Consider the following 25,827-nt stretch of genomic DNA (forward strand, 5'->3'; position numbering starts at 1 on the left):
AATTCCCAACTGTATGAACTACCAACATATATGTGTATTTATATCATTTTCATCTAGCTGTTTTGAAAATCAGGTCTAAAGGAATTTATAAACGGTGCTTAATTTAAGAGATTGGTCAGATGATGATTTTTTTTTTTTGATGAGGAAGATTGGCCCTGAGCTAACATCTGTTGCCAGTCTTCCGCTACTTTGTATGTGGGATACTACCACAGCATGGTTTGACGAGTGATGTGTAGGTCTGTGCCCAGGATCCAAACCCGCAAACAGCAGGCCGCCAAAATGGAGTGTGCAAACTTAACCACTATGCCACTGGGTCAGCCCCAGATGATTCACTTTATGAAACAGAAAAATGTTAAATTTTCAATCTCAGAAATTATACCTCTTGTTTTTTCTTGGAATTTAAAAAATCTGGTTGTAAAGATCACGATATCTTTGTTGGAAGTTAGAGATAATTTTGGCCAGAAGTCATGAACTTCTGTGTTCACTGACGGTCCAAGTGACTTTGAGGGATGGAATCTCCGAAAACTCTTTTGTACTTCGTTCTAGTCACAAAGGCTAGGTGGAAAGAAAGAAAAAGAATGTGGAGCCCGGGCCTGGGGCCTGCCCACCACTGCTCAGAGGCTGGCCAGAGTGTGGATGTTTCTGTGTGGCCATTGTGTGAGTTTTGAAATGAATGCACTTAGATGGTTTTCTTTGTGGGATACATACTGTTTCAATACAAATAGATATTAAGTATTTACAAAGTAAATGGAATATTCTTCCAGGTTTGAGTGTTTTGCATTTTATGTTCTGATTTTCGTTCTTAAGACTAAAGAGCACTTTTGAGCAGATGAAATCATGATATACCTTTAGCTTCTATAATTTTGATCAAAATGGATAAGGAACTAGTTAGCTACATGACAGCTAGTACTTTGAATTATACATCGTTTCAAATGAGCTCTATTTAGTAGCAATTTATAATTTGTAGAACTTTAAGTTCATAAGGGATTAGTATTAGGTATTCAGCGTTTTATAATCTAAATAAATCTAAATGTTCTAATTAGTATCATTTATTAGAAAATGTATATAATTTGACAACAATTAAAAGTTATAAGACAATTTATATCTTTATGTCTGTTTCCCTACTTTTCTGTAAAATTTCTGATGAACTTAAGGGTTTGGCAAGTTGATTTTGGGGGAAGAAGGGAGAGATTAGTAGCAGATTGATTATTTGGTTGTCTAATATCGTAAAAGTTCTATTGTTATTCTTACCATCTTACACTTAAAATATTGGGTGAGTTGGTGGTTTAGCAGATGGTGTTTGAGAAGTTGGTAAATGTCAGACAGTGGGTTCTCCATTTGTTTTAAGGTTGCCAACTTTGCAACAATGGAAGATGAAGAAGAGCTGGAAGAACGTCCTCACAAGGACTGGGATGAGATCATTCCAGAGGAGCAAAGGAAAAAAGTGGAGGAGGAGGAGCGGCAGAAGGAGCTGGAAGAAATTTACATGTTGCCTCGAATTCGGAGTTCCACTAAAAAGGTGATCAAGTGAGATGAAAGATATGAAAGTACTTTTTATGCTATAAAGGCTACCGAAGTGCTGATTATTCAAGCAAGAGGCCCTGCACTGTTGCCCTGACTTGTAGGGTTCCAGGGCGGAGCTGAAGGGAACCTCGCAGAGGAGAATGGAAAAATGCACAGGGCTCATGTGCTTACCTGGGAGACAGTGATCTGTGCACACTGGCTCTTTGTGAGTCGGCTGAACAGGATCTGAGTTTGACAGAAGTTTGCATTCTGCCGTTGGAATTAGGACCAGTAATCCTAACAATTTTGTTCTAATTGACAGTGCCTTCAACTTCCAGAGTCAAACCTCTTTTTGCCTTTGTTTGTTTATAGCACTTGGTATAAATACTTAGTAAGAGATTATATAGCTGTAAACAAAGAGCATACACATACTTTACAGCTTACAAAGCCCCGTCACAAGCACTCTCTAATTTGATTTTTGCAACAACATCAAAGTAGGTAGGACAAGTTTTCTTACCCAGTTTGTTGGACATGATAGACTCAGGTTTGTCCAAATGGTGGTAAATCAGTATTGGCTAATAGTAGCTACCATTTTTTGAGCACTAGCTGTGTGCCAGGCATCATTTTAAGTGCTTTTACGCTTATTGACATGTTTAATCCTCATGAAAACACCCTGTATTATAGGTACTATTATCCCTATTTTACAAATTGGAAACAAAGGCACAAAGAGGTAAAGTAACTTGCCCAAGGAAGTAAACATGAGCCTACAGTCCAAATATTTTTATTCCAGTTCACTTATCATTACATTTCAGTATGTCTCTGGAAGTATGGATATCTCAAACAGGTCTTCCTTCATCACATGACATCTGCCTCCTTATTTCTTAAAGGAAAATGGAATTGGCTGATGTGATGGGAAGTTCTAAGTACCAAAGAATTAAGATGGGCTGATCTTGGTACTTAGACCTCTTGCACCTGGCACTTGTTATAATTTGACTTTGCATTTTCAGGCTCAGACGAATGACAGTGACTCTGACACTGAGTCTAAGAGACAGGCCCAGAGATCCTCGGCCTCTGAGAGTGAGACGGATGACTCTGATGATGACAAGAAGCCAAAGCGCAGAGGGCGTCCCCGAAGTGTGCGGAAGGACCTCGTAGAAGGATTTACTGATGCGGAGATCCGAAGGTTGGTGGAGGCTCTGCTCTCGCTGGAGCTCTTGGGAGGGCGTGATGTCAGCCTTGGGCTGATTGGATCCCTGACGTTTCTGACAGGGTGGGTGAAGGCTAATGCCTAGAAGAATGGCAAGAGAGACTGGGTCCCGCCCCACGTCTCCGGGGTGCCGCTGCTTCCTCCGAGATTTTCCTCAGTTGAGCTCTTTTTGTTTCCAACTGTTCTGTGCTTATTCTGAACATTTTCACAAAGAAAGTCCAGCCAGGAGAAAAGAGACAATAGGAGGTAAACCTGGGCTGCAACTTACTTTTTTGTTTTTAGTCAAGAATATGAATACATACATGCATATGTATTTGTGTGTGTGTCTGTATAAATAAAAGAAATAGTATAAATACCAAAAATTAAAATGATACAGATAAGCCTCCCTCCACCTGCCGCCACCCCCTATCCAACCCCCCCCCCACAATCTACCCCTATCAGTGCTGGTATCAGTTTGGTGATGATTTGGTTTGGTTGGTTTTACACAACATACCATTCTGCAGCTTGCGTTTTTTTCACTTAGAATCAATTTTACCTCAGTCCTTATTCCACATTTGTTGTGTCCGATTCACACCCCTCTGCCCGCCAAAAAAAAAGATCTAAAATTGTTGCTTCCAAACCATTTTTTCCCCAGTTTCCATGTTATTTTTTTTAAAAGGCTGAAGAAAATAGAAAATATGAAGATAGCTTTATGGTCTAATCCATGTTATAATTATATCAAATAGTCCTTTTAAGTCAATATATTTGAAATCATAAGGTCTTTATTTTCCCCTAAATGTTATATGTATTCTTTTCTTTCTTTAATTTATTATGCAAAAATGTAAATACATACAAACATTGATAAAATAGAATATAAATCACCCCTACGTACTTATCATCTTAACCATTTTGAATTTGTCGTCAGTCTTGTTGTATGTGTATCCTACTTCTGTCACCCCTTTCTCCCAGGATTATTTTGAGAAGAATGTGTTTTCTGCTGTAGTTGGGCAGAGTGTTCTACAGATGTTTGTTAGGTCTGTTTGGTTTAGTGTTGTTCAGGTCTTCCATTTCCTTGTTCTGGAATAGATGTTAGTTGTTCTTGTGAGGGGGAGTGGAGTCAAGAACGATTTATGGTGACATCACTTCTCCCTTAATTCTGTCAGTTTTTGCTTCATGTCCTTCGGGGCTCTGTTGTTGGGTGTCAGTGATATGTCTTCTTGATGGATTGGCCCTTTTATTATTATAAACTGTCCTTTTTTGTCTTTTGTAACAATTTTTGTCTTAACTTCATTTTTTAGTCTGCTAATAGTATAGCCACTCCAGCTCTCTTGAGTATTGTATACGGGTATTGTGGATCTTTTTTTGTTTCAAGCTATTTGTGTCTTTGAATCTAACTTGTATCTGTTGTGGACAGGCTATAGTTGGATCATTTTTTAAAAATCCTCTCCCTCAGTCTCTTCCTTTTGATTGGAACCTTTAATCTCTGTTGAATGCAATTACTGATAAGGTAGAATTTACATCTGCATTTTGCTCTTTGTTTTCTGTGTGTCTTGTGTCTTTTTTTTTAGTCCTTCAGGTCCATTACTCCCTTCCTTTGTATTACATAGGTGTTTTTTAGTATATCATTTAAATTCTCTTGGTGTTTCTTTTACTATATTTTTAGTTATTTTATTAGTGGTTGCCCTGGAGATTACAATTAAAATATTAACTTAGAACAGTTAAGTTTGGATTAATACCAACTTAATTTCAATGATACATTAAAATTTTGCTCCACTATAGCTCCATTCCTCCCCCTTCTTTTGTGCTATTATTGTCACACAAATTCTGTCTTTACACTTTGTAAGCCCATCAACGTAGTTTTTTAATTATTGCTTTATGCAGTTTTTAAAAATCAGATAGGAAAAGAAAAGAGTTACAAACAAAAATACATTTATACTGTCTTTATATTTATTTACTCAGTATCCTTACTGAGGCTCTTATTTCTTCATGGGGATTTGAGTTAGTGTTTAGTGTCCTTTCTGTCTGCAGGACCCTCTGTAGTATTTCTTTTAGGGCAAGTCTGCTAGCAACAAATTGTCTATTTTTGTTTATCTGGGAACGTCTTAATTTCTCCTTTGTTTTTGAAGGGTAGTCTTCATTAAGTTCAACTTCTGGACTTCCTCAGAGAACATTTCCATTGGCTGTTTTTTTTTAAATGGGCAATACTTTCTTGTTTCTTTGTCCCACAATTTTTTGTTGAAAACTGGACATTTTCAGTAAGAATGTGGCAAGCCTGGAAATCAGATTCCCCCTGCCAGCCAGAGTTTGTTGTGTTTGCTGTTTGCTCTGTTACTGTTTGCTTGTTGAGTAACTTGCCGGACTAGTTCCGTGAAGTCTGTATTCTTTGTCATGTCATTTGAAGTCTCTGCTCATTTAGCTTAGTGATCAGCTAATGATTGGACAGAGATTTCCTTAAACGCCTTGATCCACTAAGTCTACCAGCCTTTGTCTGAAGGGCTCCCTGTGAGCGTTGGGGCATGTTTTCGGTGTTCGGCAGGCAGTGTACCACTCTGCCTTATTCTTCGGTTTCTGCTTGCGTAGAGCCTCAGGGCCAGCCAGAGGGGAGAGAGAAACAGCTTCTCAGGTCTTTTCCTGTGCGAGCACATACCCCTACACATGTCTGTGCCTTCTACATTCTCAGTACTATGTCAGATTTTTTCAAAGCCCCCTGTGGACATCTTTCCTCCCAGTTTTTCCTTTTCAGTATTTGGTCAGTCTGTTGATAGCCCTGACTGGTAATGTTTCCTCAGGCAGCTGTGGTGTTAAACCTTTGCCTTGAATTGTTTGTGGCCAATGAACTATGACCAGTGCTCTTCACACAGGTCAAATGAAGACAGGTCTGAGATTGGAGCTTCTCAGGGTGGAGTCAGGTCAAATAGTGCAGTTCTCTGGGGAAGGAGCTTCTGGGGAGCTCCAAACATGTTCTGTCACTTCCAGTGGCTGCTGCACTGCTCCTTTGCACTACTAATGTAGTTGCACAAGTGTTGGTTTTCAAGGCTGTCACGGAAGTGGGGAGAGGGGCATGGGCCTAGAGCAAGTTAAAATGCTGGAGAGCACACTGTTGTTACTGAGACCCAGCCATTTTCTTGAATAAACGCCCCTTAGATGGCTGTAAACCTTTGGTTAATTTCCAGAGTGCCAGCAAAGTTGATTTTGACAATTTTTGTCTGTGCTTTTGTTGATTTTATGGAGGAGCAGATTTTCAGAGATCCTTACTCTACCATTCCAGAAGTCTTTCTCCATCTCAGGATTATTTTGAAGTAAATCCCAAAGGTCATATTATTTCAGATGTAAAATATTTCAGTATATATCAAGAAGGAGAAATGTAGAGTTGAGGAATAACCCTCAAATTCACTTTTCGCTTACAGCACTTGCCTAATCCTTGTATCCATGCTGCCTCTGTAGTGTTCTGTCTTAGCTGGTGTCATATTCACTCCCATTTTCTTCAATTGCTGTGCCTCTATTTCCGTTTTTCCCCCATAGTATCTCTCTTATACTGTTAGCTGACCAGATTGTTTTAGTACTTTGGCCTGTTACAGTGAAGCCCTTTATGTCCAGTGACATCGTGCTTTTTAGTGAGAGTGCTAGTGGTTAGCTGTAGGGAGGGGAGCAGGTGACATGTGGATTGGTGTATAGCATGGTTTAGGGTAGAGACGTTTGAAAGGATAGATTGGATCTTTGGTTGGAGACAAGGTTGGGCAGAAGGAGTCAGCAGTTTCCTAAGTTTCGCCTAAGATGTTTTAAATCATATATTTATTTTACTTTGCCTCGTTCCAAAAAGTATTTGAGGCAGTCCTAAAAAATGTCATGGTTGTATTATTGACCAGAAAATAATGAGAAATATTGCAGTATGGAATTGAAAGTAACAGTAGTGGACTGAGTAGGCCAGTTGACTGTGTTGGGATTTTATCATAAGAGTTATGGTGATTGAATCATCTGTTACTTATTGAACTCCATAAACTTGTACTTCTGAAAAGGATAATATTGTTACAGTTAAGTCGCTGTTCTCAGTTATGTCCCTAAGCATTTTCACCATCAGTCACTGAGAATAAAGTTCATCTTTAGTTTGAATGGATTTCTGGCCCTCATTATTTTAAGTTGGCCATTTTCAAAGGCAGTCAGTGTTCATTCATTTAGTGGCAGTTACAAGGATTGGGCTCTGTTTTTGACAGTTTGCATGCTCATACAGTCATGTGCTGCAAAACAAGATTTCATTCAACGATGGAGAGCATATACAATGGTGGTCCCATGAGATTAGTACTGTGTAGCCTGGGTGTGTAGTAGGCTCTACCATCTGTTTGTGTAAGTCCACTCTGTGCTGTTCACACAACGACGAAATCGCCTAACTGTGCATTTCTCAGAGTGTCTCTCTCTCATTAGGCAACACATGACTGTATTTCATCACAGGATATGTTTGCATTAACATAGCTGAAGTCTCTGTTTTTTAATGTGTTTTATTTATCACGTTCTTAGGTTCATCAAGGCATATAAGAAGTTTGGTCTCCCTCTTGAACGGTAAGCTTAGTAACAGTTCCTTGTCTGCCTCTTATTCACTTTTATTATGGAGCAGTTTCTTTTTTGGTACTATTTTCCATTTAAGGTCGGCCACCTTTTGACAGCCTGATTTTTAGACATTAATGTATTCACATGCTTCCTATGATTTGGAGATCAATGAAACATATTGTAGAAGTAACTGTACTTTGCTTCTAGGAACATTGCAGTGAATGAGAGTACGCTGGAAAGGAAAGCACAAGGAAGCAAACTAGTGCAAACGGTTTTTGGGCTCTTCACCTGCTACCATTATTAGACAGCCTATTTAGTTATTAAAGAAAGCTGAACCCTTTTCCTTCTGTGTTTTGAAAATTACTTTGTTTTGTAGACTATTCCAAGGCACAATTATTTTTTTATTTTTCTTTTATTTTTGAGGAAGATTAGCCCTGAGCTAACTACTGCCAATCCTCCTCTTTTTGCTGAGGGAGACTGGCCCTGAGCTAACATCTGTGCCTATCTTCCTCTGCTTTATATGTGGGATGCCTACCGCAGCATGGCTCTTGCCAAGCGGTGCCATGTCTGCACCCGGGATCTGAACCAGTGAACCCTGGGCCGCTGAGAAGCGGAACATGGGAACTTAACCGCCGCACCACCGGGCCAGCCCCAAGGCACAATTCTTTATAATGGGAAATGAATAAGTTACCCCAGTGTTGCTGGAGCCTTGGAGTGATTAATAAAGGAATGTAGGGAAAAGTGTGTTTGCAGTAGCAAGCTTAGATGAGACCAAGTGTTATCTCATGACATTAGAAAAGTGGGTGCAGGGCCTTGAAGTGTCCCTGTATTTGTCTTTCCTCAGGCTGGAGTGCATAGCACGTGATGCTGAGCTAGTGGATAAGTCTGTGGCAGATCTGAAGCGGCTGGGTGAATTGATTCACAACAGCTGTGTGTCAGCGATGCAGGAATATGAGGAACAGCTGAAAGAAAATGCCAGTGAGGGTAAGTCAACTTCGGTGATTCCCCGAAACCTCGCACTGTGTACTGGGATTTCTGCTGCTGAAGGGCCTTTTTTAGAACAGACTTGGATCTCCTGCATCTCTATTCCTTTGAGGCGTGTATGCTGACCCACCTTTATGTGAGCTCAGTGCTGTAAGATCCCAAAGATTTATTCACAAACGAAGTTGATTTGCAGAAGGTGCAGGGTAATGAGCAAGACGACTGGTTTCTTTTTATGTTGCTATAGAAAGTTTAAATTGATTTGAATGACGTGAGGACCTGAGTGGGCAAAGCTGAGCAGGTACAAAATACAGCTGTATTTTGGCTGTAAACGAGGACATCATAGACCACAAGCATCAGTAATTATCTTCTATATACGTATACGTATTGTTTTGTTGTGGCAAATTTAAAGGATTTAGAGAATTGTGATAATAAAATATTGGAGGAATATTATCATTTTTCTTACAGTGAGATTTTCATGGCACTATAAGTTGTTGTGTAGTCATGCGCTGCATAACGACTTTTTGGTCAGCAATGCACTGCATGGATGGTGGTGGTCCCATAAGATTAGTAGCATATAGCCTAGCTGTGTAGTAGGCTATCCCATCTAGGTTTGTGTAAGTGCACTCTGATGTTCCTACGATGAAATCGTCTAATGACAGTTCTCAGAGCATATCCCTGTCGTTAAGTGGCACGTGACTGTAATTGGGTGTGACCTGTAGTGTATGTTCCGTTATACCCCAGAAAGTGTTTTTGCCTGTCCTCTAATAGTAGGAGGTCTGGGGTGGCTTGTGAGGAGAGAGCTCTGAAGTCATTATTATTAAAGGACACCCTCGTAGTTGAACCTCAAACAGGGAGATGAGGGTGTTGTCATTCCGGTTCACTGGTACTGTGGTCCATTTGTACCATTTCTCCCATTCTTGTGTCACCCTTCACTACTCTAGAAGCTGCTCTCAGGGGGCTCTCTCCGCTGTGGTTAAGTGTTTGGGCCCTGGAGGCAGCCAGGTTACCTGGAATCTTGGTTTTGCCATTTCTTATCTGCAAGACCTGAGATAAGTGATAGCCTCTCAGCAGTCTTGTTGGCAAAATGGAGTAACAGTACCTCCCTCAAAAGGTTTGGATGACTACTTGAACAGTTCCACACATGTGAAGTGCTTAGGTAGTGTCTGGCTTGCAGTATATTAGCTATAATTATTAAGTAAAAAAGTTGTGCTTTGGGAATTTCTTTTTAAGGATATTATTGAAGGTAATAGAATTAAAAAAGTCTTAAATATAGAAAAAAATTTTAAATGTATTTTCTTTTTGTGAAAGAAACTTGGTTTTGTTTTTTTTTTTTCTTGAGGAAGATTAGCCCTGAGCTAACATCCACTGCCAAGCCTTCTCTTTTTGCTGAGGAAGATTGGCTGTGAGCTAACACCTGTGCCCATCTTCCTTTACTTTTTACGTGTGACGCTGCCACAGCATGGCTTGATGAGCAGTGTGTAGGTCCGCACCTGGGATCCAAACCAGTGAACTCTGGGCCACTGAAGTGGAGCACACAAACTTAACCACCATGCCACTGGGCCTGTCCCTAAAAGAAACTTTTAAGTAACTTGAGTGGTTTGGACAATGATTCAAATATGTGCTTTTTTTTTTTTTAAGATTTTAATTTTCCTCCAACAGTCCCCTGGTACATAGTTGTGTATTTTTAGTTGTGGGTCCTTCTAGTTGTGGCATGTGGGACGCTGCCTCAGCATGGCTTGTTGAGCATTGCCATGTCTGCGCCCAGGATCGGAACCGGCATAACCTGGGGCCGCCGAAGCAGAGCACTCGAACTTAACCACTCAGCCACGGGGGCGGTCCCCAAATCTGTGCTTTTAATAGTACCCAGGATATATCCAAAAGTAAACCTCAAGTTTACATTTTTTTCTTTTTTCATTGTAATTGTTTCAAATAAGTATTATAATCACATGGCTTAAAAATGAAAAACAGTTATCCCTATTTCTTGTCTCTTTCTAGAAATTTAAAAATACATATGTACAAAAAAATGAATGATATTTTTTCCCCTTTTAACGCAGATGGTAGTGCAGCATGCGTGCTGCTATACCTTGCTCTGTCCTTCTCTCAGCATATTTTGGAGATATTTCCTCCTCACAGTGCCCTTCCTCTCACGTGCCTCTCTCTGTGGGGTTCACATTCTGGATCTGACTGCTTGCCTCCTCCTGGCATTGCCTGTTTCCCTAAGCCTGTATTGCCTGTAAACTGGTGTTCAGGTATTCTGAGTCCAGGCTGACATTTCCAGTTCAAACGTAAGATTATCGATACCTCTTTTCTTAAGCTGAAAATTTTTGTTCCTGAAAATGTTAACGTAATCGTGTATTTGTCTTGTCTTATAACATGTTACCAAATATCAATACCAATCTTACTGTTAACAGTAAGACTTTTCAATGCAAAGTTTGATGTCTTTGCATTTCTTTTTGTGCTTAGAATACATCCCAGTATCAATGTGCAGTCAAAATACTAGGTTTTAAAATTATTCGAAGTTGTTCTTTTCTCTTTGTGGTTATCCCACCAACTTAATATAGTTTAGCTTCTTTCATTTTTATTTAGTTTCAATTTTTAGGGATTACTTTTCTCATTTTGATTTAACTTTGTTTTTTTAATCATGTAAATCATTTGCATCGTCCAAACTCAAAACTATAAAACAAAGGAACATTTGGAGAATGATGCTTTCATCCCAGTCCTCCAGTCCTATTCTCTTTTCTCTCCCATAGGTAACCGTTTCTATTAGTTTTAGATTTATCTTTCCATTGTTTCTTTTTAAAAATTTAAATCTGAGTGTGGGTATATTTCCTCTCTTATACAGAAGATAACGTACTGTGTGTTCTGTTCTGCACCTATTTATTTTCACATATGGCGAGCACTGCATACATTATGTAGAGATCATCACTCCTGCCTTGTACGATTGCAGTGTTCCGCTGTGTAGCTAGATGTTAATCCATACTTTATTGTTCCCTACTAATGACTATTTGGGTTGTTTTCAGTCTTTTTACCATTATAAATACAGCCACAATGAATAAATAGTTTAATGAATATGCGATTTCATATCTCTGCCAGCATAGCTTTAGGATAGATTTCTAGAATTGGAATCACTGGGTCCTGCAGAAAATGCATATGGAATTTGGTTAGATATTGCCAAATTCTCTTCCAAAATCTGGCACCACTTACAATGCCACCAGCAATGTATATGTTTACAAGCCTCACAAACAGAATGTGTTGGCAAATATTTGGACTTTTGCCAAACTGATAGGTGAGAAGTGGTATCTCGTTTTTCCTTTAATGAGCAAGGTTGTGCATCTTTTCTAAGGGCCCTTTGTAAACTGTCTATTCATATGCTGTGCCCATTTTCTTTTCAGCTATTGGTCTTAATTTTTAGAATCTGTTTTTGATAAAAGTTGCCAATTTTCTTCTCTAGTTTGTGATTTGTGTTCTTACTTTGCTTATGGTATTTTGTGCAGAAAACTTAAAAATATTTTTACAGGGGCTGGCCTGGTGGTGCAGTGGTTAAGTTCACAGGTTCCGCTTCGGCGGCCTGGGGTTCGCTGGTTTGGATCCCAGGTGCGGACATGGCACCACTCGGCAAGCCATGCTGTGGTAGGCGTCCCACATATAAAGTAGAGGAGGATGGGCACAGATGTTAGCTCAGGGCCAGTCTTCCTCAGCAAAAAAGAGGAGGATTGGCAGCAGATATTAGCTCAGGGCTAATCTTCCTCAAAAAATAAATAAATATCTGTTAAAAAAAATTTTTATGTAGTCAAATTTATCAATCTTTTTTACCCTGTTGTGTTTGTATTTTGAGTCAGTTAAAAACGTGTTTTCTACTCCCAGGATATAAAGGAATTCACGCTGGTTTTTTTCACTCTTGTGCTTTTATGTGATTTTTCATTTACTTTTATATCTCTGGATATAAACTTGGAGTTTTTTCCTGGTGTATCCAGTTTTATTTATTTTTTCTATATGGCTACTGTTCATTAAAAATGGTGCTGCCTGATTTTTTTTTTTAAGTGCTGCATAATCTGTCATGATTATACAGTATGTGTCCTGTTAATGAACATTTAGCTTTCTACTCTTTTGCTTTACCTTGTTGTGATAAATTATCTTTTTCTATGCATTTTGTTCTATACCCTCTCACCAGCAGTGAATGACAGTGTCTGTTTCCTCTTAGTCTCACCAACATAATATTATCAAATTTTTGAATTTTCCCAACTTGATAGGTTAAAAATGTTATGTGTAGACATTTAATTTGCATTTCTCTTATCATGAGTGAGGTTGAGTATTTTTCATATGTTTTGGAACCATTTGTATTTCCCTTTCTGTGAATTGTCTCTTTATCCTTTGCCCCTTTTTCTATTGCAATCCTTTTATTTTTCAGATGGGGAAACTGAGACCCAGAGAGGTTAATAACTAGAAGTGAGAGGGGGAAAAAGGAGAGGGGAGCAGTTTGTTCAGATTTCGGAATAAATATCAGATTTCTCATTTTCAGAGCAGTGTCTTTCCCATTTTACCACATTCTGTTCCAGCTCTCATCAGTATTGTTGGGAATAGCATCTGCAAGTGAAATTGTAATGGATTACATGAGAACCCCTAAATAATTGTTTATAATTGTAGTACCATTTCACTAACTTGAATGTTAAAAAAAAATGAAATCTTTCTCAGGCCCTAAGGCATCTTTCCTCTCACAGATGAGTACCATTATCTCATGGATTTCAACTTGGACTCTTTGGTTAGAGTTGACTGGGTTTAATTTTTACTTCTAGGATTATTTTAATTTGAAACTAGGGAGAGGGTAACCTTTTCGTGATATCTTTTGTTTATCATTTCAAACGTGTTAGATATTAACTTGACCTCATACTTTTTTAGTAGAAAAATCTTTAAAACACTTAAAAAAAAACCCTCTCTTAATGGGATACTTAAAAAACAGGAAAAACTTAAGCCATTAATATTATTCCTTCAGAATCTTCTTTTGTTAATTTTATTAATTTTAGAACCAAAGTCTAAAACAGGAAGATTAAAATACAATTATAAACACTAGTGGATTAAAAAATTCTAAATCTTAAAAAACTGAGTAGTTTAGAGGTTATTTTACAAACATGAACTAAGAAAATTTTTTGCTTTATGGATTACATCTTTGAATTAACAGTAAGCCAGAGATGTATATTGAGGGAGGAAGAGTTCAGAGTTTGCTGATCTGTGTTTTTGGGGAAACTTCAGCAAATTCTCATGTAACTAATGTGAAATTGGTATTCTTTAGGGAAGGGACCAGGCAAAAAGAGAGGCCCAACAATCAAGATATCAGGGGTTCAGGTTAATGTGAAATCCATTATCCAGCACGAAGAAGAGTTTGAGATGCTGCATAAATCTATCCCTGTGGACCCCGAAGAAAAAAAAAAGTGAGTGTATCATGTGCTCATGCCTGGATGGTTGTGTCATAAGAAAATAGATTTGAAGTTACAGTTATATTTAGTTATGTAGCGTTTTATTGTCTTAACATTGCAGAATACTTTGTCCGTGTTCATTTGTGTTCATTTTCAAATCAGAAAGACTCCTCCTCTAATGTCCTCCCTTTTTTTGAAATCCCTTTAGATACTGCTTAACCTGCCGCGTCAAAGCTGCACATTTTGATGTAGAATGGGGAGTGGAGGATGATTCTCGCCTATTGCTGGGAATTTATGAACATGGCTATGGAAACTGGGAGTTAATTAAAACGGATCCAGAGCTTAAGTTAACTGACAAAGTAAGTCACTGTGATGCTGGAGATTTCTATATTTGTTGTTTAATATTTTTATATTTATTACTTAATTTTATCTATTCTCTTGGGGTCGGGGGATCAAATTGGAAATTAATAAATTGGTATAATTGTAAATTCCTGGGATTTCTTTATCCTTGGAAATGTTACTATCTTTAGTGGCGTGTGGCACTGTTTCATAGATGCAGATAATAGCCAGGGGAAATTTTTGGGAAATTATAGGAGAAATCTTAAAATTCTGATTTTTATTATAGGTCAAATTTCATTGCAACAAATGCCAGGGTAAGATTATTTATAATAAAAGCATTCTTTGGCCTTAGTTCTTGGCCCTTTGTTTAAAACAACCGTGTTTCTGTTCTACACAAAAAGAAAGAATGAGCCACACCTTGGTATTTTCTGTAATGGAATTAAACATTAGCTGTACTTCTCCCACAAAATCGAGCCTCCCACCCTATCTGTTGCAAATCAGGCTACCAAGTAGTAAGGCCGTGCTCAGAGCTGTAAGCAGGGAAAGCTGGCTCAAATTTTAGTAGGATGCGCTCCATGTTGTGCTCCTGGCAGGGCTTTTCCTGGCACGTCAAACAATGCTCATCCCATGTGCAATGTTCTGAGAGGGTGACAGCACCCTGCCATAAGCACTGAGACCAAATCCAGTCTGGCCTGAGAGGTCCAGCCGTGGTAGCAGGGATGGATCCTGTCCTGGCATAGCTCAGTGCTCTCCGCAATGCTCTAAGAAGCATTTCAATCTAAAACGAAGCTTTAACCTAGCTCCAGGGATTCCCTGCTCCTGGAAGGAGGAAATCCACGACGGCTGGGATGCTCTAGCAGATGAAGCCAACAAGCCCCTCCTACCTGAGTTGTTCTACCCTGTTAACAGCACAGGTAGGAGCCAGTGGGAGAGCTGGATTTCTCCATCCCATTTTGTAAAACGAGAACGGCTCATAAGGGATTTTCAGTGACTGGGAGCCATGGACATGAGATAGGATCTGAGGCTTTATCTGTATTTTGGGTGGTTGGGGAGGGAAAGGACTGCTCAATTCTTTGTTGTCTCCGTTGATCCTGATCCACTAACCGGATGTGGGTGGTGGTGGGTGCTTCTCTTCCTTTCCTGTTGAAGATTCTGCCTGTGGAGACAGATAAAAAGCCTCAGGGGAAGCAGCTGCAGACCCGAGCGGACTACTTGCTGAAGCTGCTCAGGAAGAGCCTGGAGAAGAAGGGGGCCGTGACAGGCGGGGAAGAGGTGAGTGCGGCTGCCAGATGGGCTTCTTTCGGGGGACTCAGGCTCCAACCCTGCAGAGCCTCAGGGTTAGAGTTAGGGCAAGAGAAAGGATGTCCTCTCGTGCTGCACAGAATGGTACCTTCTCGTAGTCAGGTGTTGCTTTTGAGGTTCCTGTAGTGATGGTTTGGTTGGTCGTAATAGAAATGCTCATTTAATAATTGACCTAAACATTTTGGCAACTTTCTTATAAAACCCATTCTCCTCAAATATTGCCTCAGAATAGTCCTCATCTCTCCCACTGTCACTGGTCCAGATGAACGCTTGCTGTTTCTGTATGCTGCTGTTTCAATTTTGGAACATAGTTCCGGTTATTGTGCGAATACCGCTTAGTTTTCCTTTTGTTAGAGCCAGCTCTGGGCTCCTTGTAATAATGGGTCCCAGGGACAAAATGGCTAATTAGAATCCACAGTTAATTTGGAAACTGGACTTCAGTTAGGATTGCCTTACTTGCTCAGTGAAAATACCAGCTGAGTTGCTAATGAACTCATCTGAGCTTTATCTCCTTTTATTTCCCCAACTTATCATTTCAGTTCAGGCCTAGAAGGAGGGGAATCTCATCCTAACTCCACACTTGGCCCTTTTTCATGTAATAGTATCATAAGTAGTGTTATTCTCTGGATAATACGTTGAGTATGTACTATAAGTTAGGTTCTGGAGAGACAAATTAGATCATGCTGAACTTGTAGATAACTGTATCATATTTGATTGAGTAGATAAATGATATTTTAACCTTGTCCTTATTTTTACATATAGCATACTTCTAGGTTTTTTAATATTACTATTAAGTTTTTTATATATTATCTTTATTTGTATTTGGTGCGTGAGATGTTTTTCCTGCTTTTGAATTATATCTTTAGGCTGAATTCCAAAAAATGGCATCACTAGGTTCAGGGATATAGATGTTTTTATGTGGTATAGGATGTGGATAGGCCTACAGTTTCTTTTTCCTTCTTTGCCCCAGGTAAAAATGGTTGCACTCCTTTGAATTTCCTCTGAACTTTCTTGTTTGATTTGTATGGCTGCTACTGTTTTGAAGCATCATGATGTTATTTGGTCATGCTTTTGAGGGACTTGATTTGTAGTTTTATCATCATTTTCTCTCCCTTTCAGGCCAAATTAAAGAAGAGGAAGCCTCGAGTAAAGAAGGAAAACAAAGCCCCCAGGCTGAAAGATGAGCATGGAATTGAGTTTTCGTCTCCTAGACACTCAGATAATCCATCCGAAGAGGGAGAAGTAAAGGTATGAGGCTGGATTTCGGTTGAGGAGTTTTTTTAGCTACATTTATTCTGCCAACTGATATAAAACCATATGAAATGCATTTGGTTTCCATGTAGAGTAGATAAAATGGAAATAGAATATATATATATTTTTGTTGAATCTGTGAGAGAGGAATATAGTTGTTCATTTCAGTCAACAATTGCAAATTCATAGAGAATGGAAGTAAATAAGGGAAACCATGCAAATTTCAATGTTAAATGGCAGTTGACACTCAGCCTCGCTGTTGAGAATGGTAGGGAGTGGCAGGGACTGTGGTTAACCAGGGGGCTCATGCCTAATGCAGAGGGGGCAGCTGCCATGCAGTTCAGTTCCTTGTTGGGCTAAACAGAATTCATTTGTGGGTCAGGTTTGGCCCGGGGCCTGCCAGTCTGTAACCTCTGGTCTAAGAAAAATGAAAAAGTACATTGGTGTCATTCCATGTGTTGTTTCAGTGAGTGACAACTTTATGGGATTTTATTGTGTTACCCTTTGAATGCGGTTGTACTTTGAGATTAGCTCCAAGGATCAGCACTGGGTACAGGAACTAGCATGGATGTGAGTCATGCATACATGAATTCAGATACTAGCAGCTTCACCAATTACACGCTGACTGGGACAGGTGTCTAATCTCTTTGGTTCTCAGTTTTTTCCATCTGTGAAATGGGAATAATAGTGCCAATATTGAAGGGTTGCTTTGAGAATTAAAGAGACAATGTAAGTGAAGAGGATCCACCTCTACAGCCTTAGCTGTTTTTTACAGAGAATTTAGAGTTGTGTGAGTGAGGGCTCTAAGGGCATGTGCTTGAAAACAAGCTTCTAAGTGTAGGTGCAGTGATGAGCCATGGAGGACAGTGCTTTTCCCCCCAGAAAGTAAACAAGTAAATACAACGTTTGTGGCAAAAGCTTATAGCCCTGTTTCTTTTCCAGGATGATGGCTTAGAAAAAAGTCCCATGAAAAAGAAACAGAAGAAGAAAGAGAACAAGGAGAACAAGGAGAAGCAGATGAGTTCTAGGAAAGACAAAGAAGGCGACAAGGAGAGGAAGAAATCCAAAGAGAAGAAGGAGAAGGTATTGCTGTTAGTTTATTGAGATTCTGCAGCCTTTGAAACTCTCTTCCAGAATTTAGAGATAGAATGGGGTTTGAGGGCTCTGAAATAGGCATCTTTTTATGGGTGTGTGCAGGAAGGAAGGATGGGGCTGTCAGAGGGATGCCTGCACCACTTCCTGCGGAGAGGGGACTGCAGGTGTGCAGTGCTCCTTAACATAGAAAGCCTTTACTTGCTCTGTATCCTGTATGTCAGAGGTGGGTGTTTGAATGAGATAGGACAGGTGAAACAAGCTGCATCTACAGGCAACTACTTGAAATATGCTCTCAGATTCATGGTAGAAAAGCACAATCCACAGATGACTTTCAATATTTGAAGCATTTGGAATTCAAACCAAATACTATCAAGAGTTAAGCTTTTGGAGTAGAAATGAATGAAAACCCCTGCTATTATATAAGCTTCACTTTGGGGGTTTTATGACGTTCATTCCAAACCACAGAATCCTGGTACAGTGTTGCGTGTATGTTTGCTGACTTCTGATGAAATTATTTTGCAATTAATCCTTAATTGTTGTTAAAACATACAGGCAACGACTGTAATTCCACCATCCAGTTATCACTCCAGTAGATTTCTTGATGAATACCTTTGGAACTTTTGTGTTATGCAGTAGGAACAAATACAAAATAAAAATCAGACCAGGCTATTTGGGTAGCCTTTTCTCCCCACTTAGCCAATATATCACAAACAACTTGCCAAGTGAATAAATAATTGGTGAAATCATTTTTAAGAGATAAGGAAGATTCCAGTTGGTTATGACATCTTGGAAACAATTTAAGTCTCTCGTATTGAAATTGCTTTCAAATATTTAATGTTATAAACCATACTGTGACAGGTATCTTTGCATTTGTGCTTCCATAGAAAGATTTTCTTTTTTTAAGGTGAAACGTTTCAAAACTAAGAGCACAAAGAACGATTTAACAAAGATCCATTTATCCACTACCCAGTATTACAGCTGTTGTTGGCATTTTTTCATGTTTACTTCAAGTGGCTCTTTTTGGCTGCTGTATTTTGTGTTTCATGCAAACATTACCGATGCTGTTGAAGCTCCCCTTATTATTTCTCCCGACTTCATGACTCTCCCTCTCTTTTCTCTTCTCCGTAACACTACTCTGAAGTTGGTTTGAAGCCTTCCTGTCCATATTTTATACTTTTATTACATATTTTATAATCATAAAACGTAGTATTGTTCTATGTTTTTAAATGTTCATATTTGAAGTCATTTTTTATATATCTATATCCATCCTTCTGTAGCTTTTCATGGATAAATGAGATTTATCCATGTGGATTCATGTAGATTGTAATCACTTATAATATTTTAGTTAATGCACATCCCCAGATCAAAGTGTATATTCATTTATAAGCTGTTGATAAAAGTTGCTACGTGATACTCTACAAGAGCTCTGCCAATTTACAATCTTAACCTCTTGATGTCATTTTTGCGCATTTATGGATGAGGGAATAGAAGCCAAAATAGCGTTGATGAAGCTCACGTTATAATTGGATATGTTTAGAGACAGAAATGGGAATGATGTATGCTTAAGCTGCTAATCAAATAGGTTTGTCTTCATGATGTCTCAGAGGACTTTATTTTACTTTTTTAATAAACTGAGGCCATCATGTTTACCCACTGTAGCCATGTGACATAGGTTAAAAAGTCCAAATTGCAAGGCAGGATTGCACAAATGACAATGACTCCTTGTAACTCTTTTTTGAAAGCCTAAAGGTGGTGATGCCAAATCTTCGAGTAAATCAAAGCGATCTCAGGGTCCTGTCCATATTACAGCAGGAAGTGAACCTGTCCCCATTGGAGAGGATGAGGATGATGATCTGGACCAGGAGACATTCAGCATAGTAAGTCCTGAAATTGAGGGACACTGGTGTCTGCAGCCACGATGCTTGCTGCAGCTCTGCCTTTCATAGGTCCAGCCACACAGCCTCAGTTGGTCTAAGCACTAGGACATTACTTTGGAAAAACAGTCTAATATCTGAAGACCTTGTGCTCTGGAACAGGCTGGTAGGAAGAGATTTTCTTACTCTGTCTCTAGTGAAAAAGAATTTTAAGGAATGGATTTCATGTCTTGTGCTGCTAGTTGGAGAGGCTGCAGGGGCCCTTAGAGGCGTTTGGAAAATGGAAATGTTGACTGAGCTAACATTTATTGACTGCTTTGTGTGTGCCAGCCCTTGCAGTTACCATGTTGAATAAATAACTGTTTCTATCATTGTAAACTTTACGTTTGAGGAGGGGAGATAGATAACCATGTTTGTGCTACTGTGATGGGACTGTGGAGGAAAAAGACCAGATACCACGAAGATCCTGTGAGAAAGGGATTTGACCCAGTCAGGGGATATCAGGAAGGCGTGTTTAAGGAAGCAATGTGTGAATTGGGTTCCGAAGGAAGAGGAAAAGATAACAGGAAAAGAGGGGAGGGAAGAACATGCCAAGGCAAGGCAGCAGCATGCACGGAGGCCACGTGGCAGGACAAGGTGTGTGCACTGAGGAGGTTACAGAAGGCCACTGGCTGGAGTGGTGAGAGCAACGGGACAGCATGACAGGAGACGAGACTGGGATCCTGGCTGAGTGAGCTGGAGCAGCGGTGAACGTGGCATATCTTATGTGCTTCCGTGTTGTGGTGCAAGGAGCCTAGGATATGGTCTGTCTCTCCTTTTGAGACAGGGAAGGTGGTGGGGAAGGAGTGCAAGGGCCAGATCTTGCAGGGTTTGGGAACAGGCCGGTGTATCCTCAAGACCCTTAGCCCCTTCCTGGAGCTGCATGTACGTCATTTCTCTGTGCCCCAGTCGACGATCTCCTCCCAACCCTCCTGTGGTCTCTTCTCCCCGAACTTGCATAAACCACAGTTCACTTGAGCAGTTAATTCAGTCTCAAAAAGAAAGTGATCTTCTTCTAAATCTCAAAATATTCCTGCTCTGTGGCAGCAAAGGATAGAATTTTGACCTCACCCTGTAAGGTAGTCTCCTCTCTCTTTACCCCTTTCTCTCTGTTCCCCAAAACCCATATGCATATGTATATGTATATTTTTTTTCTTTGCACTTATCTCATTTTTCTTAATTCTCTTTACTTTTCTGCCTGTGAGCTCTCTGAGGGCAAGTACGGTGTCTTATATAAAGTACATCCAGATGCTAGAAGTATATTGATAAATGAGTAAAGTGAGTAAATGAATAAATTCATTATACAACCAGCTATCTGATCTGTTTGCTGGTTCTTCCTTAGCCCAGTATTTGTAAGAGAAAAATGCTACATAATGCTTCTATCAATACCATACTATGTTAAAAAATACTTTTACATACTGGCTCATTTACCCTTGTTTTTGTATTATGAAATCTTTAAAAAATACACAAAAATCTCAGGAATATAATAGACATTGATATAGGTACCACGGAACTCTGTCAAATCTGAATTTTTTAAAGCTCAGAATATAAAGTTGAGGCCCCTGGTGTTCTTCACTCTAAACCCATGCTTTTCCTTTGTTACCTCCCCAGAAGTGACCACGATTCTAAATTCAGTTATTATTCTCATGCGTGATTTTAGAGTTTTACTGCTTATGTCTCTAAAGACAGTAATAGCTCACATAAACAGCCCGGCATTGTGTGTGTGCTTTATGTGTATTTTCTCCATAACAATCCTGTGAGGTAGATAATTATTTCCATTTTACATATTAAAAAATAAGGTGCAGAGAGTTAAGTGGCTTGTCCTATGTCACACAGTTAAGATGTAGAGCAAATATTTGACCCTGGCAATTTGGCATGAGAGTGTGGGTTCTTAACTATTGTACTACACGGCCTCCCATTTATCCATAAATAGCGTCGAATATTGCTTCCCATGTTTAAAAGCTTTATATAAATGCCGCACTCTGCATCTCCTGTAACTTGCTTTTCTTCCCTCAGCATTGACGTTTTTGAGATTTATCCATGTTGATAGTTGTGTCTCTGATTTAAATGTTTCATATTATTCTGCTCTATAACTTCCACAATTTATTCTATCAGTGGACATTGGGGTTTTCCCAAATGTTTACTATTACAAAGAGGCTTTGGTGAGATTGTAAATATTTCCTTGTACACATGTGTAAGAGCTTCTCTAGAGTCTGTAGCTTCAACAGAAGCGCTGGGTGTTTCATTGGGTATGCACATCTACTTCTTTATTAGGGATTGCTGAATTATTCCTCAAAGTGGTTGTAGAGATTTACACCCCTTCTAGCAATGAATGAGAGTTCCGATTGCTTCCCAGTCTTGGAAACACTTGGTAATTTCTGACTTCTTAATTTTTGCTATTCTGAGGGGTATGAAATAGTGACCAGTGGTGTAGTTGGACATTCATGTTTCCATGAATGAATTGCCTATTCAATCCTTTGCCTATTTTGGGTAATTTGTCTTTTCTTGCCTTTTCTATATGAATCCTTATACATTCATGATAGAATCTTTTATCTGTTATAGTCATTACAAGTATCTTTTGGTTTGTGGTGTATCTTTCTCTTTTGTGTCTTATTTTTAAGTTGAAGTACAACATGGAAAAATAAACAGATTATAAGTGTATAGCTATGGTAATTATCACAAAGTGATAGAAGTTTGTAGGATATTCGTTGTTCTGAAGATTCGTGATCATGTGCCTTATAAATTTGTTGTACCAGATATTTAGTGACTGACAACCATGTCCTACAGGTCTGAAAAATTTTCTCGAATTATTTTGTGATAATTTCCTCCTAAGTTCTTAGTTTTATCTTTATGGAACTCCTTGTTTTTGGATATTGGACTCTGGGAGTGCTCCCTAATATAATCTTTTTTTCCATTTTCTATTTCTGCTTTTTTAGCTCTCATTTCTGGGAGATCTCCTCAACTTTATCTCCCATTATTTCTTTTGAGGTTTTCATTTCTCTTGTCGTATTTTATTTCCAAGATCTTCCTCCCCCACCCCCATGGTTATTTGGATGTTTTTATATTTCTCTTTATTTCCCATCATTAATGTTAGGTGTTTCTTCACATGGTTTGGTAATCCTCAGTTGTCTCTTCTCTTTAGTTTGTTTTTGTCATTCGTGTTAGATGCTTCCTCAGACGGCTTGGTAATCCTTGCTCATGCTTCAGAGTAGGGGACTGAGTGTCTGCGCTGAAGCTCTGAGCACATGGGGCTCATCAGCTTTGAGTGTGTTCACTGGAGGGTGATCTGGTTGGGCTTCTTCCTTGGGAAACTTCCAACGGATAGTCAGCATCTTCTGGTTGTTCCTCTTGGGTGGTCAGATGTTGTGGGGAAGAATCCCCCAGTCTCCTGACTGGAGGGGAAGCCCTGGCCTCTTCATTCTGGAGTCCCAGAGGCAAAAGACTGGGCAGTGGCTCATCTGGTGTGCGTGTGTTCACAGAATCTTGTTTTCAAGGCAGTAGCCTTGCCGCTCAGCTATGCCTGTGTAGCCCAGTTCAGAGACCTTTCTTTTGTCCTCTCCAAAGAATAAACCTCCTGTCTTGTGCTGGGTGGAGTTGGAGACCTAGGTGTCTGTTATGAATCCGAGTGTCTCTTCCTCTTCAGCAGTCTTTTAGAAACCTGTCCTTATTTGTAGCTCTCACTCCAGTTCCAAAGGTCCTTAGTTAGTCTTTGGGGGAATTTTGCAGTATAAATCAGGTTGTTTCTCAGCTTTCTTCACTGCGGCCTTAGGATTTTAGTTTTCTCAGGTCTATGAAGTCATTTCCCTTGCTGCCAATATTTTGTTGCTGTTGTTTTCTCTTTCATTTTCCCTGTCTTTGTGAGCTTCTCTCTTTTAAAGCAATCCCTTTACTGTTGTTATAATGGGGCTGGGGAGGGAGAGAAATAGATTCTTGTCTTCAGTCCACCATCTTTATCTGGAAGCCTTTCCCTTAGTTTCTTAGAGTTCTGAAGGACTTGTAAGTGTTTTATCCTGGAGTTTTAGATAGTTTGTGCTGGGAAGTTTTCAGGTCAGGTCTGTAAATTTGCTTCTCATCTGATCTCCATAATGGCCTAGGAGATTGTCATGCCCCTCTTGTGGATGAGGAAACAGAGCAGCATTTTTAGAGGCCACATAAGCAGTAGAAGGTTGCTGCTCTAAAGGTTGGTGCTGGGACTTGCACCTCAGGTTTTTCTGACTCTGACGTTTATACTTGTGCTGCTGGCTTTCCCCGCGTCTCCTATAGTGACTATATGGCATGAGGGTGGGCCATGTCTTCTCTGGGAATTCAGGGCACAGTAAGCAAGGGAGAAGACCTCTTGGCTGCAGATATTTTATGTCTCTGCTCTCTTGGCCTGTTCCAGTGTAAGGAGAGGATGAGGCCTGTGAAAAAGGCACTGAAACAGCTGGACAAACCCGACAAGGGGCTGAGCGTGCAAGAACAGCTGGAGCACACGCGGAACTGCCTGCTGAAGATCGGAGACCGCATAGCCGAGTGCCTTAAAGCTTACTCAGACCAGGAGCACATCAAACTGTGGAGGAGGTAACCTACCTTGGCCTCGAACTGCCCGCTTTCATTTGACAGAGTGTGTGTGTGGCTTCTGTTTGTGTCTTATAAAAGGTGACATAGCCATATAATGATTTTTTCCCCCCAGCGAAAGCCATCTGTTGGCAACATACCTGCAGGTTTCAATCTTATTTTCCTGAAATAGGCTGTTCCACTGAGACCAGTTTTTTGAATGGGTAGGATGATGTCATTATGTTACGACAGAAAGACAGTGATGCTGCATTTGCTGGCCTACTTTCAGAATAAAGACTCAGTCTTTAAACCTGGAAGAGAGAGAAATCATCTAGTTTGACTGCTTCACCCATCTCAGGTTGATGTTCAGATATAATATGATAACTAATTGGTTAGTTCTCTACTAACACATGAGGGGAAACAAAGGTTAACACCATCGGAACCGTGAGCTGTCTATTCTCTTTAGTAATTGAAGAACTCTCGTAGTAATTTGGATTAATGCAGTTAATTTATAACTTTAGTTTGTAAGGCATCTTGAGTTAACATAATTCATTTCTATATTTACTTTTGATATTTTAAGAAAACATGACTGGAATTTCTGAAAGACAGTTGTGACATTGTCTCTTTCATAATCCACGGTTACTTTGAACACATATACTTGATGGTTAATGTAATTCTCTTTGTATAATATGCCCAGTATCAGTGGATTGGTTTTTGAGTAAAAATGGATTTAAGAACATCTTCTGTCATGATGCTATCCATAGCATGCTTCATACCTATAAAAAAAAAAAAAAAGATACAAGTTTTGAATTGTTAACTTTTCTTTCCCTTTACACTATTACCAACTTCTTCCCGTACCTAGCCACATGGCTCCAACCTTAATCCCTGTTGGAAGATAACCAAAGGTCATCCTGGTACATAGATCCGTGAAACTAGGCTTCTTCCTGTGCACTGGGGCCTGTCTGTTCCAATGTGCTGGGCACTGTGGTCCTGGCTAGCAGTAGTTCATAGGAGGTTCTTGCCCACTCCTGAGAAACTGTCCATCATGAGGTGGTAATTGCAAGACCACGTGTATTGGGAGTTCCCAGGAGGAAGCACACGCAGAAGAATAGTGAGGGAGGGTGGTCTTCTGAGAGGCAGGCACGTATGCTTGAGCTGGGCAGAGAGGGGCTGAGTGGACTTGCTTAGATGAAGAGAGTTCTCAGGCTTCAGCAAAGGCTTGAACGTGGGGCAGTGAAGGGGTGGGGAGGTTTTTAGGGTTTGAAGGCAGTTGGTTAAGACAACTGAAGCCCTGTGACAGAAGGCCTTAGACAGGAAAGTAAATGGCTTTCCACGCGTTGCAGCAGGTTACTAGTTTGGGGGCCAGTACAGTATTCTGTGAGTGGTACAGCATGGCATGGTGAAACTGCTCTCTGGAAAGGGTGAGAGGAGGCGAGACTCCTTTTCCTATTCGCTGCTCTCAACACCTGTTTTATCTCTCACTCCTCTGTCGATGGCAATGCCATGCTGGGGTGACTACAGTGGAATTGGAGGGGAGAAGTCCCCCAGAGTTTTAAGGAAAAAACGACAGTCCTTGGTGGCATTGACTGGGAGGGAAGAAGGGGCAACCGTGCGGAGATGCCCAACTGTATGTAGGTCCCAACCTGGGAGATGGCGATTACAGCGGGTTGCATGGCAGAGTCCAGAAAGTGTGGAAGGTGGAGGAGGACTTTAGGACTGGAGTCTTGGTGCCAGGGAAATAAATTAAAATGGGATTTTAGCTGAG

At 40.0% G+C, this 25,827-nt stretch overlaps 1 protein-coding gene across 7 annotated transcripts in view; it reads left to right on the forward strand.

Moving 5' to 3' along the window:
* Positions 1 to 25,827, forward strand: part of CHD2 (chromodomain helicase DNA binding protein 2) — a 112,976-nt gene that overhangs the window by 72,509 nt on the left and 14,640 nt on the right. For all 7 annotated transcript variants that reach the window (XM_014842513.3, XM_070495920.1, XM_070495930.1 and 4 more), the window contains 11 exons: positions 1,349 to 1,519; positions 2,511 to 2,686; positions 7,202 to 7,243; positions 8,076 to 8,215; positions 13,503 to 13,641; positions 13,835 to 13,985; positions 15,115 to 15,237; positions 16,387 to 16,515; positions 17,461 to 17,601; positions 19,356 to 19,490; positions 23,908 to 24,086. In XM_014842513.3, coding sequence (XP_014697999.1) covers positions 1,349 to 1,519; positions 2,511 to 2,686; positions 7,202 to 7,243; positions 8,076 to 8,215; positions 13,503 to 13,641; positions 13,835 to 13,985; positions 15,115 to 15,237; positions 16,387 to 16,515; positions 17,461 to 17,601; positions 19,356 to 19,490; positions 23,908 to 24,086 — 1,526 coding nt within the window. The remainder of the gene's footprint in view (positions 1 to 1,348; positions 1,520 to 2,510; positions 2,687 to 7,201; positions 7,244 to 8,075; positions 8,216 to 13,502; positions 13,642 to 13,834; positions 13,986 to 15,114; positions 15,238 to 16,386; positions 16,516 to 17,460; positions 17,602 to 19,355; positions 19,491 to 23,907; positions 24,087 to 25,827) is intronic.

The sequence above is a fragment of the Equus asinus genome, chromosome 2 (genome assembly GCF_041296235.1).
Source record: "Equus asinus isolate D_3611 breed Donkey chromosome 2, EquAss-T2T_v2, whole genome shotgun sequence".
Classification (NCBI taxonomy): Eukaryota; Metazoa; Chordata; class Mammalia; order Perissodactyla; family Equidae; genus Equus; species Equus asinus.